This window comes from Hipposideros armiger, unplaced genomic scaffold (genome assembly GCF_001890085.2).
Source record: "Hipposideros armiger isolate ML-2016 unplaced genomic scaffold, ASM189008v1 scaffold_30, whole genome shotgun sequence".
NCBI classification, from domain to species: Eukaryota; Metazoa; Chordata; class Mammalia; order Chiroptera; family Hipposideridae; genus Hipposideros; species Hipposideros armiger.
The window spans coordinates 3,578,346-3,597,209 of record NW_017731380.1 but is presented as its reverse complement, the minus strand read 5'-3'; the positions used below and the strand labels follow the sequence as shown (position 1 = coordinate 3,597,209).

The 18,864-nt window shown below is 38.2% G+C and overlaps 1 protein-coding gene across 7 annotated transcripts in view; it reads left to right on the top strand.

Moving 5' to 3' along the window:
• Window positions 1–18,864, top strand: part of PKP4 (plakophilin 4) — a 228,135-nt gene that overhangs the window by 26,031 nt on the left and 183,240 nt on the right. For 3 of the 7 annotated variants that reach the window (XM_019636844.1, XM_019636843.1, XM_019636842.1), the window contains exon 1: window positions 14,741–14,944. The exons of 1 other annotated variant lie outside the window; for it this stretch is intronic. In XM_019636844.1, coding sequence (XP_019492389.1) covers window positions 14,914–14,944 — 31 coding nt within the window. In that variant the 5' untranslated portion in view covers window positions 14,741–14,913. Of the gene's footprint in view, window positions 1–14,739; window positions 14,945–18,864 lie in introns of those variants that run through there. 3 more of the 7 variants (XM_019636847.1, XM_019636846.1, XM_019636849.1) reach the window with 2 other exon arrangements.

The window sequence follows — 18,864 nt, the reverse complement described above, 5'->3', positions numbered from 1 at the left end:
CATTGTGTTTTTAGAGCCCATGATACCATCTGACATTCACTAGGTGGTCCGTGTATGCTCAACGAATAAATGAAAGTGATTTGATGTGACTCATCACGTTGCTTGAACATGAAACCAGGCTCTTTTTTATAAGCAAAAAAATTTAATTTTTTAGTTTATTATCATTTGAAAATGAGGGAATGATATTGAAATTTCTATAGAGTATATTGGATCCTAGTACACAAAAGGTATAATTTCATAATGGCCAAAGATTTGTGTGTTTTTTTTACTTTTGTTTTGATTATGAGTATTAATTAGCTTATGTTCAGTAACACCCACCCGTAATGTCAATAATTAAAATATTGGGTTGTCAGAAAAGTCATGATGCATTTTTGCAACGAAAAACAGAAAATATATGTCACAACTTTTCCGACAACCCAATATATTGGCATATGTAATCTAACTAAAGTTTATAGTACAATTAGTTAAAACTTTTTTCTTTTATTTTTTTTATTAAATTATTTTTTATTATGAAATACACATTTTTTTAGAATTAGTTTCAGCTGTACAACACAGTGCAATAGTTATACTTTTTACCCCTCAAAGTGACAACCCCCCTCCCCCAATCTGCTTTATATTTAAAACTTTTAAGCAGCATTCATATTTTGTTACAAAAATAAAATGCACATTCTGATTTTGTCATTGAATTTTTTATTTCTAATTAAGTCTATGTAATCATTAATAGTGGAGCTCAAACTAAGAACTAAAAAATGGAATTTGATAAGGAGAATTGGATTTTATAGCATTTAATTTGTAATTATAGTAAAATCATTTTGGAGATACTTGGCAGCTCAATTTCTGAATTCTCTTGGGATGTGCTAAAATTAAACTAGTTTCTTCCTGTTTGAATATATGTAGATATAAGAAGAAAATTTTATTAAATTGTATGAAGTGTGAAGACAATGTTAATTGTGTCATAAAAGGTAGATTTTTTTTCATTTGAGGTTATTTAAGTAATAAATCATGGTGAAGTCAAGAAATTTAAACAGTATGACTGAACGTTTTCCATTTTATCATGGAGCAGTGTTTCAGCTTAACTAAGAGTTGTAGAATGTCAAGTAAATGATGGGGTTTAGAACAAAGTGGCCCAAATTCCAAATCTAGCTCTTCTTGACTAAACTATAAGGAAGAGAATTGATTAAATAAAGCATAATACATGGTGAACTGATTTGGGAAGCAGCCTAGAAGGATGCTTGAAAGATGTACCTTTGTGTTTCACCAGCAACAGGCCATTGTCATGACGTATAGAATAATGGTGACTGAAAATCATTCTACTTTTCTTGGGTTGGTTCCTCTTGAGCATGAACAGTTTGAAGCTGGATCATAAACAATAAAACGTGTGAGTTCAGTGACAGTCTTTGTAGGTTGAATAAGACTATTTGGGCAATGGTCATTTTAGTCACAGCTCTGCATGCAAAAATGGTTATGACCAGAAGTGTCTCCCATGTAACTTCTATATAAGATAATCATGTGTGTACCTGTTTCTAGCCTTGTGATATGTTCCTTATGAAGTATTACATCAACCTTCTTATATAAGGTATAACTATAATCAAGGGGTGGGGACTGAGAACACAGAGAAGCAAGTGGCCAGAGCATACAGTTTATCACATGATAATTCAACCTGTAGTAGTGATCTCAGCACTAGCCTCTCAGCTTTATGTGATGGTTAAAAATAATTGCAAGTGACATAGTGGTGCCTTAAGGCCTTAAGTAGAATGTGTGTAACTGGCACAAAGCCTCGGTAAGAGTGCATTTGTATAAACCATGCAGTGGTTCTGTATATTTTCTCATTTACTAGTTGTCTTCACATAATCTTTGGAAGAATGTAATATTATATTATCAATACATACTTTACACACCAGGAAGCAAACTAAGAGAAGTTTGTGACTTGCCTACGATCTCACAACTGGTAAGTAATAGAATCAGAATGCAAACCTTAGTTTTCTGATGTAAAAAGGAAAGAGTTCTGTTTGACCATGCTGTTGCTCTGAGTTAATGTGCGAGATGTCATATGTATATAAAGCACCCATTAATTTAGAGTTTTGGTTTGTTTAGATATAAATTTAGATAGACTTTTGTTGAATGAACTTGAATATTAGAATAGTTTCTGCACATACTATTACACAGTTTTTTTCTTTATATAATTTTGATTGCTGAAAAAGGACATTGTATATCCATTCACTGCTAGATACAGTTCTGGCTCATAGTGACTAAGGGTGTCGAATGAATGAATGAATGAATGAAAAGAGAAAGGAAGGAAAGGAAAAATAAATTAATTTTGCAGGAGCTCTTTGGGGAATAAATATGGTAATGAAACATAACACGTAAACTAAATTAAGTGTAAAACTCCTGAAATGTGCCTAAATCATAAATGAAATGTTGATTTGTTTCTTCAGTTATAAAATCATTTGCTTATGGATTCGTTCCATAGGATCAGACCATAGTCTAGGTAGACCCTTCATTTTTTTTTTCAGTTTCTTCCCTCTATACCCACAAATTTTATCATTGCCACTTCCTAAATTATTTCTAAATGTTGTCTATGTGATCGTACAGTAGGTTTCTGTACATGTGCACTGCAAATCAAATTTCACTTTCTCATGAAACCAAATTATAAAAATATTTTCAAAAGAGAGCTGTACGATGCAGGTTGTGTATACATTTTAAAAATGGATGAGTGCATAATTTAACAAGTATTTGTTGTGCTAGGAGCATCCTCTTTTTTAGCACTCCTTAGTACATGTTATCCCTACTAGAATTCCTTCACCTTGTCCTCCTCGGTACTTTCTTTGTTTCCTTCAGAGTACTCTTTATTTGCCCTTACTTTGACTACTGAGACTTTTCCAGAGAGGGTGCCCTGCTGAATTCATATATATACCATGCACTCATTCCTTATTTTTCTTTCTGTACCACTTACATTGTTCTCCCACTTCTAAATAATGTGAGGAAGCATACACAAAGAAGGCTTCTTCCCCAACTCTGTCTTGCTTGACACTCACTGTCTCACTTATATCCAGGTATCAAGTGTACTACCGTACACATGGTAGCTCGCTTTTACAATAGCCGCCAGTGATCCACACCTCCTGGAATACATGCCTTTGTGTAATCCGTTCCTCTTGAGCATGGCCTGAAATTATTATTCACTTCTAATGAATAGCATATTTCTTAGAATTATGTAATGTCATTCCAAGAATAGCACTGTTATCAATATTGTGATTCTTGATAGCTTTGTGGTAAAAGAACTTAGAATCTGCTCCTGAGTCAGGGAAAGGACAAGGCCTGTGGCTATTTAAAAAGAGCTGTCCAAAGGGTATTGGGAAACAGATAACAGCTGCGGGAACAGATAACAGGTGCATTCCAACGAAGGCTTGTCTTCATTTTTGCTGACTACCTTAGTGGTACTGGAGAGTGCATTCCATCTCTCCAAGTCATTATTTTTTTTTAAAGATTTTATTGGGGAATTGGGGGAGGGGAACAGTGTTGGGGAATTGGGGAAGGGGACCAGCCAAGTTGTTGTTCTTCATGCTTTGTTGTGGAGGGCGCCAGTCGCCATCTGGCTTCCCGTCGACAGCTTGTGGCCTCTAAGCTCAAGGTGTTGTGTTCAGTCTTAGTGGCGGGTGGGCTTAGCCACCATCCCATGCGAGAGTCGAACTCGGCAGCCTTGTTGTTAAGAGCGCATGCTCTATCCATGGAGCCATCCAGGTGGCAGCCCAGCTTAAGGTGCCAAGTTTAGTCTTAGTTGCCGGTGGGCATAGCCCACCATCGAACAGGCAGTCTTGTTAGGAGCACGTGCTCTCACCAGCTGCCATCCTGCCACCTGTTGGCAGCTCAGTGACAGCTCAGCTCGGGCGCAGCATCACTGGCCCATGTGGGAATCAAACCGGTGGCCCTGTTGCTCAGAGCTCACGCTCTTAAGCCAACTCTTAACTAACTGAGCCACTCGGGGCCCCAAGTCATTATTTTCTTATCTCTACAGTGCATGGAGTTGAACTTGAGGATTTTGATAAACCTCTTCAATTCACATCCTTTATGTCCAGAAATTTAATATTTTGCTTTTTGATAAAGTTTCATTGAAAACAAAACCAAAAAATATACCATCCAGATATAGTGAAGTTATTTTTTCCCAGAAACGATATGTTGTAGGTAAGAAATTTATGTACCATCTTAAATCTTCCGATATTATTTCATTGGGTTTTAGCATATCTGGGCTTCTCTTTTGAGTTATTATTTATAACTTTCTAAAGTTATACTTCTTATAGTTAAGAAGGCAGTTCTAATGTGGTTAGGCCATCCTAATCTTTTTGAGTTTGTGTCTCTGAGGTTTCTGAAGTAAAAATTTCTTGTTAGTGGAAAATATGTGTCCTTTTCTCTACACTTCATGTATTTTGTCCCTACTGTGAAGTTGCTATGGCATGTCTGAAACCACCTTCTATACTCTAAAATGTTCCTGGTGTCTGATAATGGTACTCAAAATGCTGATAATGAGGTTCCCCTGACCCTTGGCCTCCTACCTTAGCTGGATGCAAGCAGATGGTGGTTTGCTGAGAGCTCCTTTCTTCTCAGGTCCAAGATTTATTAGTCCCACTTTTTTTCTTTTTTTTTAGCATCAGAGTATCAGAAACTAAATTCTACTCACCTGCTTTTAAACCCATGTCATTCGTGTGGCTTACAAAATTTTCTTGCCATTTGGAATCAGTGGAAATAATTTCTAAAGTTATGTTTATCAAATAAAGCAAAAATATGCATGTTAAAAACATAGTTATGTCCAGCAAAAATTTAACAAGATATAGTAGAAGGACACTAAGGTGAGATCTAGATTCCTCAGGTCCGACTGGCTCTTGTGCTGATGGCTTTAAAGCCCTGGCCGCAGTTCTCCCTATACACCCACCTTGGGAAAATAACTAACAGTGTGAACCATTTTTCTTTAGCTGTTGGTCATTATTAAGGAGACAATTAGGAGAAATCTTGTTCTCAATTGCATTTTTAAATAGGCACATTAGAGATACTAGATCAAACAGTTGAATTTATTTAAACCATTTTCAGTCAATTTAAGGGTGTGCAAATCATTAGTAGCAGATGGTGTCTACCTAGGGCTTATTGAAGGGTGAAATTGGGACACGAACAGCCAAAATGTATGAATTTAGCTCATGAACAGTTCTTGTGCCAGCAGATGGGTTGGTGCCACTGTAAACATAACGATGCAAGAGGATTTACGTCGGGCATTCGGTATCTGCCTTTCGCCCCCACTAGGCTTCTGGTACCTCTGTGATAACAGACATGGTTACCAAATCAAATGTGAAAAACTCTTCAGAGGGAAGATAAAAGTGGTATCTACTTAGCAAACATAGTCACTAGAATTTGTAAGGGGGTTAAAAAGTACATAAGTAAAGTAGATGTATTTTTCATAGACTTTCAAAAAACCTATAACAAGTTTCCACATTTAATGGCTGCTTTTAAAAATCCTGTTCAGGTTTAAATGGTGAGAATAGCTGTTTGGAAATGAGAACTAGCAAGTCGGAATAAGTACGCATTTTTCTGGAGGAAGAACTGCAAGTAGCAGTGTTCCTCAGGCTTCCATGCAGTGCACTGTTTTACACATCTAATCTGTACTAAGGAGGCCATGAGTCTCTAGGTTTTTAGTAGTGAACGCCCTAGAAGATGTCATTTGTTCTCCTCACTGCTGTTCTCCCCACTTCGTTTACATTGTTAATTTTTTTTTTGTAGTTTTTTAGTTGGACTTGAATGACGGTTGAGTTGTTCATACATCTCAGTTGGTAGCACTTTGTCATCATTGGTGTGGGTCAAACCAGTGTTTTATGTATTCACTCTTGTTATCACCATCCCCTGCACACCCCCATCACTACCCTAGGCCCTTATTCTAATGTGTTTAGTGGATTCTTTTTGTTCATGTGTACTCTTGTATAATGAATCTTTTGTATTATGTAAATTGTTATATAAATAGTATTATTCTCATTCAGTTAATATTTTCACTCAGCAATTTATTATAAAGGTCTTTCCCTGGTCCTGCGTGAATATTGGGTTTATTGACTCTGACTGCGGTTGAGTATTTTGTGATGAACGTTCATCCAGTTTTCCCTCTCCACTCCTGTGATGAGGATCTAGATTGTTTCTATCGCCCACCATCACAAAGTGGACTGCCTCTTTCTTGGGACGTGTATGACAATTTTTTTGGAAATTATGCCCAGGACTAGAATTGTTGGATCATAGACTGTGAGTACATTTTAATTTGCAGAAGTCATGCCTGACGGTCTCCAGAATGGCTGCTTTACCATACCCCACCAACACTTGGTATGGTCCAGCTTTCTAATTTTTGCCAGTCGATCAGATATAAAATATCTCATTTTTAGTTTGTATTTCTCTGGCTACTTGTGAACTTCATCATCTCTTCATCTGCTTGTTATCTTTTTTTGGGTATCCTCTTCTGCAGATGTCTATTATATAATTTGCCCATTTTATGCTCATCTTCCTGGGTTGATTTGAGGGATGTCTCATCTTCTGGATATTAGTCCCTGATCAGAGCATTGGAAAAAGCCTTCTAATCTCTCATCTGCCTGTAAACTTTACCCACTGAACAGAAACCCTTAAATGTGCTATCAAAATATTTTATTTTTGTTTTTGGGCTTTATGGTTTGTCGGCTTGAAGTCCTTCCCTACCCCTAAGTTTCAAAGATGTTCTCTGATATTTTCTTCTTTAACTTGATAGTTTTGCCTTTTACAATTTGGATTTCCTCCATCTAGACTCCATATCATGTCATTACCCCAATTAAGTCTTCCAAGTGTCCTTTTGCCTGCAGAGTGCAGCCAGAGCACTCACCAGGCATATGAAGCCCCTCAAGATCTGTGGCATGTCCTTCCTCCCTTCAGATGTGCTCACACTGCTCTCACCTTCATACTTCAAGGACACAGAATTTGATGTTTTCTAAAAACACCCTGTAATAGAAAAGTGAGCATTGTAACATAATTTAAAAGGTATTTCCCTACTTAAATCATTATGGAGTCTAGAAAGAGATATTCCTTTTGTTAATTTTTAAATAGGAATGCTTCTATTTAAATTATAGAAGTAGTACATTCTCTTTGTTTAGGAAGTCAAACAATACAGAAATGCACAAAGTAGGAAATGAAAAATTCTGAGCCCCAACTCTCTCATACTTTTCCCCCCCATTTTGCTGTACATAGACCCATTTGAGTAGCAGGCCAGAAAGGGGTTCCTGATGCCCAGGCCATGTTCCAGACCAAATAAACCAGAATTTCTGGTGTTGGGACCCAGGCATCAGTATTCTTAATAGATCTCGGGGTGATTCTAATCCAGCCAACGTTAGAAATATTAACTCTTCCACCACTTTATAAAATAAAAATGAGTCATACCAAACGTACTGTTCAGCATCTTGCTTTTCCTCCCCTCACCTAAGTACTTGCTAAGTGAGATTTAAAATCCTACCTTTGGTTTAAAATTTAACTACAATGAAAAATTCCGTTTATTTTGAAAATGTTATCAAGCATGCCAGCCCTGTTAATCAACTTGATTAGCATTATAGAGTAATTGTTTTAAAATGATTAAGTATTCCTGTGAATAATGGTAACTTTTGACTTACATAGTAATAGTAGTAAAAAGTCTTTACTTTTTACATTAGGGTTCATAGTTTATCAAAATCAATAATGAATGGTCAGTGGGTTGTCCTCCAGGGTTTTTTGTTTTCATTGTGCCAAATGGCAAAATATCAAAATATAGTCAAGTACTTAGTACGAACTAAAGTTCGTAAAAATTAGAAGCCAAAAAAAAAATCAATTTAACTCAAAATTAAATTCTTTTTTTTTTTTTAACTGGGAAATCATCTTTTCTCTTATCCTCAGTCACTTCCTCTGCACTAGCTTCTTCTCAGACATCTCTCTCCCTGGATTTTAACAACAGCAAGAAGCCTGCCTTGGCCTCCTGAGAACTGACCTGGGCTCCCTGTTCCCTTTCACAGTGAGGATAATACTTCACAGTCAAGCATCTGACGCCATCTCTTCTTCCGTAGCCCCTGTTCTCTGCTCAGCTCCCCACAGCCCTCCTTTTCCTCCCACTTCCCTGCTCAGGTGTTGCTCGGGAAGAAACTCTTGATTTCCTAACAGAGGCTTTTCACGCCTCGTCTTGCCCAGCAGCACTGGGCTCCATGGACTACTTACCCCTTGGTGAAATAGGTTTTCTTCCTTGTCTGTTAGGATATAGGTGTGTGTGTGTGTGTGTGTGTGTCCTCTTGTCTTCCTAACTCCTGTTACGTTCCATTTCCAGGTGACCACTTTCCTCCTGCTTATTTTTTTAAGTTAACTTTTATGTCCTTATAAAAGTGTTATACATGTTTACAGTAGAAAATATGGAGTAATAAAAAAGATAGACTATCCAAAATTTCATCACTAAAAAATAGAATTTTGTCTGATTCTTTATTAAAATCAGATCATGCTGCATAGGCAGTCTTTGTACATAGCTCTTTAGTTCCTCCTTACCTAATAATATATGTTTACCAAGCTATTTTTAATGTAACTGTTTCAACTTTAAAAAATTCTTTTAAATTAATGTGCATGTAATTAAAGTCAAATAATACGGAAATGTATATAATAAATAGCCCTTTGGCTCTTGCCTCATTCTTTTCCCAGGGCATACACTTCCAATTATTTTAGCTATTTTTTTCTGATATTCATCTCTTTATTTCTAAATAACATGGTTATATGACTTTCTTGAATCATCAATGTTAGGCATTTATTTACTTATTATTATATAAGTGAAAATGTCTGCCTTATATCACTTTCCTCTCCATTTTCCTAATACTGATATATCACAATTAAAAAAATAAGTCACTATTCATTATTTACATTATTTTGACTATGTAAATATTATTCATCAATGAGCCAAGTAGTCTCTTGCCTTTTTTTTTTTATACAAGTATTTTTTTTCTCCAGTGGAAACATTTGCCTCATTTTTCCATTTATTTTGTGTTGCTCTATGGCTGACTCTTCCCATACCCTCCGTCAGCCTCTTAGTACCATTTTCCATGTGGTGGTCAGTCTAGCAGATAATAAGTAAGTTCGTTGTTTTCTTTTCACCCACCCCCTCAGGTCCAGCCCTGTTGTCTTCCTGCGTCTTACTGGGCTTGTTGCTCTCTAGGCCTGCCTCACAATGTCATTGCACCTGAGTCACCCTCCTCAAGGGAGTGAAGGGACCCCGACACTCCTACATGTAAGGAGATAAATTCGGTGATACAACGATGTTAGCAAATTTGGGGATTTGAGAAGTTCTCAGAAAGTCTCTAGTCCCTGTAGGTGTCGGGCACTTGATGCTGACAGTGAGCATGGTTCACCCCAGCCATCTGATGTGTGCGTGCCTGCTCATTTGTCAGCATGCTTTTCCTTGGTGTTTCAGGAAAGCTAGCCGAGGTCTGACCACTGGTTTCTTCTCCTTCCCACGCTCACTTGCCCGGCCCCATGTGGATCCTTTCTCTCAGTCTTCTTTCTTTCTCCTGTGTGATTATTGATTGCATTGCTAGCATCTTTTGGGAAGAAGGGAATGGAATCCAGGGGTGCAAAATTGATTTAAAATGAGGCTGACATTTTCAGACTTCAGGAAGTAGGCAGACTCTTGCCATTATAAAACTTGGATCATTTTCTTTTTAAAATTTAGGAACTTTAAATGATTCACTGATGAAGAGGGAAAAGCTGTTTGCACTTCGCATATTTCTCATTATCCTTCAACTCAGGATACTCATCTATTACACCACTTTAGGCACTTTGCTCTGTTTTCAGCACTGTAGGACAGGAGGTTATATATTTTCATTATGTGCATTCTGAAAATCATTTCACCACATTAAAATTGTTTTCTTTTAAATCATGGAAGTGGGGAATGAGTTTTGTTTAATACAAAAAAGACTACTTAGTAGTGGGAAAAAGTGACCTTTTGCAGTCTTACCTGAAGTTCATTTGAAATATCAACTGTGCCAAAAATCTACTGTGAAACTAGAAAGTTATTCGCAATGGTATGAATAAATAATTTAAAAATATACCTTAGTTATTTGAAAGTAGATGAGCAAATTATGAACCTGATATGTCTGAAGTGATAATTAATAACATTAGGATAATTTGTTTTGGAATAAAATATTTGAACTAGGCAATCACAGATAGCAAAAATACTTTAAAATATACTAGATTACTTTCATTATTATTTAGAAATTTTAATGTGGTATTTTCTAAACCAACTGCAAAGACTTTTTCGAGGTACTAAGTATTCTCATTATAGATAAAGTGCATTTAATATTTTAATTTGTAAGTAAATAGTTATGATTTTTTTAATAGAAATTTCCGTTTTGCTATTTGTAAATTTGGAAATATTTTAACTACTTTGAATGTATTTCTTTGTCAACTAAGTAAAGATAATTCCTACTTGTAAGGTTTTGTGGGGGTATTTCTTTGTTTTTTTAAAACTCAATGAGAGCCCTTATTCATTGTTTTTTAAAATTCTGCCTTTTTGGTAATAAAAGAAAACTGTTAAAACAGTTGACTGACAAAGACTGGAAAGGATGGTAGAACCTCCTTGTGATGAGGGTCAGATAGTCTAGCTCATGTTGCCACAGCTGAATCTTCAGTTGAAGAAGGTGGCGTTGGCATCAACAACGTAAAACATCCAAAAAATACATTTGTTCCACGCGTTATAATGTGTTAAAAGGCAGTAATCACTCAAGTGGATGGAGATTATTTTCATCTGAGTTGTTTAAAGTATTAAAACCAATAAATCTAAATATTAAGTTAATAAATCATACAGTAGACTTCTATGTAGCCATTAAAGATAGGTGGTTGTTAAAAAAAATAAGGACAGGTATATGTATATATTTTTAACCTTTCATTATGGTAAACTGATACCAGTTTAAATGTTTTTTTTAAATGACTACCATTATATGCTAACTTTTTCTACTCTGAGCTGAGCTAAATTTGCTTTTAAGCATTTTTGAGTGTCCTTTTTTATCCCTTGGCTCTTTGCCTTGTTTATAGCTTCAAGTTCACTTTTCTCTTGCTTGCTGTTCCTACTCTTTCATTTTTTGTTTTTGCATGCCCAGTGCTAGATATAAATCACATGGTGAAAATAAATACTGATTGAGAAGTTATCTTTGCTTAAAAAAAAAATCTACTTCTTTAAAGTATGGCTTTAGAAAATGGTCTCCCAGCTTTTCTGGAAACTTATAGTGTGGCGATTAAGAGCTTAGGAGTCAGGTAGGCCTGGGCTTGTATCCAGGCTGTCACTAGGTGTGTGACCTTTAAGCAGGTTATTTAACTTCTCTGGCTTCTGTGTTCTCAACAGTGCAACAGGGATAATGTGTAACTCAGTTTTGCCCTGAGGCTTAAATGACATAATATTTGTAAAGTGCTCAGCACTACCTGACTCACAGGAAGTATTCAGTAGATAGTTACTGATGTTGCTATTATAGCATTAACTTATAAAAGATGAGCTGGAGGCCAGACATATTTTAAATACTGCTTCAATTTTGAAAATCCCAGTAAACATTGCATATTCGGTGTATAGTCAACCCCCCACCCACCCCATAAAAAGCAAGTCAACAAAATAGTGTGGGGTAGCACTCAAAGGTTCATCTGATGTTTTGTAAGTATTATAAACTTAGATATGGAATGTGGCAGAAAGAATGAGGAAAATCCTTTCTCATAGGGAAGCGGAAAAAACCCGTCTTATAGTTCCCAACTAAATAAGAAAATATAAATGGTGAATGGACGATTACCTTGAGGAAATGTGAGGATGGTCAAAAAAAGGGTGGAGGTGGAGGTGGTGGTGGGGGGGAGATCCTCAATTGTACAGCTTTTCACACATTTTTAAATGAATGTGAATATGAAGTTAGAAATTGCAAGGTGATTTGAAGTGGACAAAAACCTATCCAGATATATAAAGAATTTTTACAATGTTCACTACATTCTGATGGTGGACTCTGTAGTTTGGTACTTTGTTGCAGAATTTTTGTTGTGAAGTACTTTTAAAGTGTTAACATTTTATCATGTTATTAGTTTTACATAGTGGTCCAAAAATGTTAACTGTGTTGTGAAAAGTAATTTTGTTTCTTAGACTTCATTTCTTCTCTTAGCATTTCTTTAGTGGTTATAATCATTGGGAATCTAATGTATTATGCTGACGTTCGCCACATAGCCATCTTCTCCAGGATGTTTGTTATAACATCTGGGGATCCTGCGTGTTAAACCATGGAGATAAGTTGGCGGGGCAGTATTAGGCTGCTATAGAACTTACTACACTCTGCTTTGCTCTTATAGACACTCCTGCCCGTCTTGTTCAGAAACTGCTGTTGCCCCTGTGGCAGCAGTGGGAGGGTTGTGAGTGGGTTTGTTTTTTTTCTCCCTCAAGAGGTGGGAGATTTGGGGGATCCAGTTGCTCTTGAACAGGCATGGCTTTTCTGCAGCACGGTGGGCATTGGTGACATCATACAGCCTGTGGCCACAGAAGAAAGCAGAGCTACCTGCATCACCTGGGGATTGAGGCCATGGGGCTAGTGCATCAGTTCTGTGCTCCTAAACCCAAAATAAGTGTGGAAGATATACAGTAAACATGAAACACTTCACATGAAAGAGGCTGCCATTGGGATCCAAAATGGTAATTACTTTAGATTCCCAAATGTTTGATCAGTTCATTATGGTGGTTAACAGGGAAGGCTTGTGAAGCTTAATTTTAAATGCTTAAGACCAAATCACCCACTGGACTTTTTTTTTTTTAATTAAAAAAATGGACCCCTTTTATATCAACACTGTACATGCCTGTGGTGGCACAACTACGAACCTAAGTGGGCAGTGTTCCAACTGGGCCCCCATCGTAAACCCAGAGCTGGCCCAACGGCCTTCCTGCTGACAACCTGCCCCATCCTGTACCTCTGTCAGTGAGGCATGCTATTGACCCACCTTGCTCAATGTCCTAGCTTGTTCCTAGGAGAAGTTACTTCCTGTAACCCAGTTGTGTTTCTAGCTCTAGAGAATCTGTAATGCCACTGAATTTTGGTGGGATAACATGTATACGCATAGATGTCCGCATTTAAGTTAGCATAGCAGAACTCAGAGTTCTGATAATCCTAAAGGATTATGGGCTTGTGTCCACTGGCCTTGAGGAAAGTTGGCATTTGTGTGGGTGGCAAAGCAGAGCCCCACTGACCCGACCCCTACCACACTGTCTTTTAAATCATGCCATTGTCATTGTTCTTATTCTTCATTTGCTTGGTTAGTAATGAGGTCAATTATTTCTGGGGGGAAAAAAAATTGGTAATACTTGGACCAAGTAAAAAACTGCCCTTACCAGTAGACTTTTTCTCAGACTTCTTGAATAAAAGGAAGGATATTGAAGCACAAAATCTATAGAGACTGAAATTAGAAAGTGTCACCTCTCCAGACTTGAATTTGCAATTTCTGATTCTATTATTGTGCAGAATAATATCACATGTATCAGAAAGTGAGATGATTATTCCTCAAAAATGTAAGAAAGTTCTAATTATCGTACTAATGCTAGAGAAAGTAGTCATGAAAGTCATCCTCAATAGTAAGTTTTTGGCATTTTTGTGGACAGCATATAAGGTAATTTAGTAAATTTTACATTCATGAATAATCAGGGCAGGCTAATCTTGCATATTTGTATCCTAATTACTCTATTTTTAGCGCTCCCATCATTTCTGTCTCTGCTGCAGGAAGCTCAAACATCCTAACTGTGTGCAGCGCATGCACCCATAACACAGTGGCAAACGGGAAGGCCCTGGTCAGCTGCTTCAGTAGAGAAAGCAGTCATCCTAACTGCCAGTAATGACAACCTTATTGATCATACCAGACAAGGGCTGTATCATGCAGAAATTTTCATTTTTGCCTTACAAATATGATTTTGTTCTTCGGTAAACATGCATAATAGCAAAAACTAAAGAGAACCCATCCTCATTAAAACCTGAGCTCTAGAAAGAAAAGGCACAAAAACCTTCCCTGTTTATAGATATTTTGTTTCCCTGAGCAACAAAAAATACAGTTCCTATTTAACTTAGCATCAATGCCATGGAAAAATAGGAGCCTACAGATGGTAATAGCGTCCATTTTTTTCCACAGAGGTACGTACCTCCAAGTCAGAGTTGATGGCTTACGTCAACCTTGGAGTCCATGACAGTGTGCATGAGACTGAGAAGCTCTCCTGTGTTGTTGTTGACCCAGGCATCCCCTGGGCTGTGGGACTGCTCTTGTCACTTGGGGACTGGAACCTGGACTAAACAAAATCAGCCTGTAGCTGGCGAAGTTTAGGTTCCATATCAGGTGCTTTCTGTTTTTCTGCTGGTCTTCTCCATCAGTTACCTGCTAGATCTGCAAACCTGGTGTGTCCAAACTGAGCTTTTAGCAGCATTGGCTCTTCGTCTGGTTTTCCCTAGTTTTGTTAATACCAGACAGAAAATCATAGTTCATCTTTGCTTTTTCTTCCCCTTCCCCCATGCCCAGTCAGTTGCCAAGTCTTATTTACTTATTTGTTTGATTGACTTATTTCTTTAATATTTCTCAAATCTATAGTCTCAGCTCAATTCCCACTTTGGTTTTTCCTCCTACCTGAACTGTTAGGATAAGCTCCCAACAAGTCCTCCTCTCTTTTCTTCTTTCCAGTCAGCCTGACATTGTAGCTAGAGTGGTCTTCCTAAAACGTGAAGGTGATGACATCGCTTTCCTGCTCAAATATTTCCATTGGAGCCGTGATGCCCATCATGCAGGGCTCACTTCTTGGCCTCACCTGCAAGAGCAGTCATCCTGGCATTTCCCAGGGTTTACCATTATCCCCCTTCAGACACCCTGTCATTCAGCCAAACCGGAATGACCCATCAGCTCTATACACAGCCTACAGGTATGTTGTCCCTATTCTTTCTGACCACGCTCTTCACTCTGCCTCGAATCTTCTTCCCATTTTTATTTATTTTTTAAATGTTTTTATTTTTATTTTTAATTTTTTTTTTAAGCTGAGGTTGGCAGTTCAGCAGCAGCTCACCTCGGCCCAGGAATCGAACCACCGTAGCTCAGAGCTCGCACTCTTGAGCGAGCTCTTAACCCACTGAGCCACTCGGCCAGCCCTCTTCTTCCCATTTTTAGCTCACTGTCCAAGGGCTTTGTAGTCTTCAAGGCCCTGATCAAGTATTTTTTCCAAAAAGCCATTCCTGACCTCCAGCATCCTTCTTCCTCCTGTACGCATATGCATGTCCACGCCATTTCCCACTTTATTTGTACCTCTTTTAATTACCTGGGATACTTTTAAATGTGTTTATGGCTGTATGTTTTATTATTTACTTCTGAACTTAATTTCTTTGAGGTCAGAATTAGCTTCTGATTCACTGTTGTATTCTCCATGGTGCCAGGAATGATGTCTCACACATAAATCTATCAGTGGAATCCAGAGATGATTTTTAAGATTCCCAATTACCTGTGGTTTTTTTTTCTCTAGAAAATAAATGCCTCTGATATTTGGTAATAGTTATAAAATTGTGTAGGAAGTAATGGTAAAAAAACGATCCTTGACCAATTATAACAGAAGATAACATTCCTTTGTATTGTAACCAATTTTACGAGAGTTTTGTGATAACATCCATAATATTCTATTTATAAACAGGGAAAAATAGATTTCTTATAATAGAAGTAGAATAGAGACATCCTTACCTTTTCATGCTTTGCAGTATCAATCTATAAATCAACCTAGTAAGATATGTTAAATGTATTATTTTATACTTTTAACAGGCCTCGGGAATTCGTGTGTTGGTGAAGAAGTTGCAAGGGTTGACTACCATGAGAAATGATTTCCATTTTTCTGTTAATTAAAAAAGTTTTTTGTTTGTTTGTTTGTTTTTATAAGAGAGAACATTTTAGACTCCGATATTAGAGGGAAAGAAATTCAGAGAGATGTAGGTATCTGGGAGAGAGTGTGGACTAATGAAAAGATATTTATTTATATTCTGAACAATATGACAGTTGTGCCTTTAGGAGCTATCTAGTCATTCTTGTCAGCAGCTGTTTTGGGCAGAATGGCCACCAGAGGGTTATGACAGACACAAAACAAAATCTTAATGCCCAGCCTCCTTGCTTTTCTCTGTTGCTTGTGGCAGTCTCTAACCAGGAACCATTTTGTAGAGTTATTGCTCTGTTTGAGACCTCAGAAGCAAGGAAAACTTAACATGGCTGCTAGACCTGGACACAAATGGGTTTTAGCTTGAACTTGGCAGGAACAACAAGCATCCTCAGAACTCCACAAGGAAGGGTACTGGCTCAGCAGCGCTCTGCAGACACTGTATCCCTGGGGCAGGCCTCCTGACGCTGCTGCACCAGGCTCCATGGCCTCCAGGGCGGTTGCCCAAGGGGGCTATTTGACTTCTGAGATGTGTTACCCAAAAGGCTAACATTACCAGTGATAACCGCTCACTCAATAAACAACAATAACGAAAAACCCAACATTTATTGTTGCCATGCATCTCTGCCTTTTTGGCCTTTCTGGGTATCCACTGATGCCCCTTAGAATGAAGCATGTTACATGCCAGGCTGGTTTATGGGCTTCTGTTGCTCAGGATTCCACAGATGCTGCCTTACTCAAAGCTGAGCTTTAGTGCGTCCTCACAGATTTCTCCCTCCCTGCCCTGCAGAGCCTCCCTGCTTGAGGTTCTTCTGTGGCAGCTGCTTGCACACCCTGCTCCCATCCATCCACAGCACATGTCCAGCCAGCTGAACTAAATTGGAGTGAATGTGCCTCAGGGCCAGTGAACTGGCTATGCTCCAGGACTTTGCCACTCCTGTCCTGCCATCTGATGTTAAGTGTTTTGTTGAAGAGACAGATATAAACACTTCAGTGAGGGCAGAACCAGATTTCATTAGCTTTGTGAAAGGTGCATGATGACTACTGCAGTCTCTCCTAGGTGTGTTGGTTTTCATTCATTTTCATACTATCTTATTAGCACATGGACAGTGTCGCCATGCAGATGTTAGGTGAGGTTGGGTCTTCTTGCCTAACGCAGGTTGTGACCTTGATCTTCCCACTTATTGTACAGTCCTTAGTGTCTGTACGACTACAGGATAATTTGGAATCACTCGGGATTTCTCTGATACGTACTTCAGGAGCATGGCTGTTGGCATTGAGCAGGTTCTGGACAATATTGTACAGCACATTTGATCATGGTTACAGTCTCACTGAGGCTTTTGGAGGGCTGAGAACAATGAACGAAGTAAAACAGAGTAAAGTGGAAGCCATTTATTTCACTTTGCTTAACTGCATTCATGCTGAAGAGTTCACCATTCATGTGGATTTAAAACACCGTCACAGTGAAACCTCAGGACCTTAGGGAGTACATAAGAGCAATCGTATTTTAGGAACTGGGATCATCCAGGTTGGCTCATGATGTAAACTTAGCAGATATCTCGATGATGGTTTTTGGAAATAAGGTACTGGACTGGACACATTAGTGACCTCCAGAACCATTAAAACCCAGACTGCTGCCTTTATAGCTTAGGGTCCATGAGAACTTTGGTTCTAGTTTCTGCTGAAATTGATAACCTCTTCTTGCTCCTGGTGTGGGGGCTCCCTGGTAAGCTTTCCAAGAAGCTAGAGCCCTCGTTCTCAAGCTCGTGCCCTGTGCTGGAAACCTTGGTTTTCAGTTGTCTCTCAAGTCCCTCTGAGCTGTAAAATTCCATGACAGAATGCCTCACCTTTAGTTCCTGCCTTTGCTCTTTCCCTGACATCTTACCTGTTTCCAAGTCCCATCTGGCCAGCAGTTGAAGTATCTTCTCATCACCCCTCCCCTGCAGCACCCCTCGTTCTCCCCACTCACCTACCGTATGGATCGCTACAGGCCTTTCTATATGAACTCCTGCCACCACTGGACTTCTCTCTAGTCCCTTAGCCCAGCAGTCTCATGTCAAACATAAAACGTTTTCAAAGCACTGCTACCCTTTAGAGAAATTCCCAAATGCACTTAGTACAGTTGGAGACAAAACGTGGGTCACACCGCTCTGTTACCTCGCGTGCTGATAGGCGCTGACGGTGATACAGAAGGCTTGTTGACATTTGATACAGCCTCTACAGTATGGTCGAGATGGTCTTTGTAAGAATAAAAGTAGACATTTGTAAAAGCAAAGAATAGTAGGCTCTCCTTGCTTTAAAATAAACTTTTGGCACAAATCCTTGCGACTGTGCTCTGTGGTCTTCTATTTATGTATTTAAGAATGCTGTGGGAATTCTTGGGAAGAAGTGTTAAAGACTCGAGGCCTATCTTAGACCTCTCATAGCTTTGCTATCCACATCTGTTTTGCATAAATTCAGTTTGAACCTCCCCTCATAGGAATTCTTCAGCCTAATTAAAACTTTGAGCCATAACACATGTGAAGGCATTGGAAAAGCTCCTGGAAGTAACATTTGTCAGATGATATAAGCAATATCCAAGTTGTTAACTGTACTTGCTATGCTTCTGATATTTCATAGATGCATGTCAACTCATGTAGAAGATATGTTCAAAGGAATGTCAGTGATGTCTTATCTCTAATTTGTTTCATATGTAATTTAATTGGTAGTTGACTCAAACTTCAGCTGCAGATTCCGTTGGTTCTCCTTCCTCCTTCTCCTAGGATTCATTGTGATAAAAAACATTGTGATAACTTATAAACAAATATTTCAATGGCTGACTGAGGTAACTTGCTACTAAAAGGAAATCCCACACGTAGTTTTATAAAGTAAATCTTTGTAAAATGACATATTCTCATATAAAGTAATATTTTTATCAAATCTTTTTTTTTTAA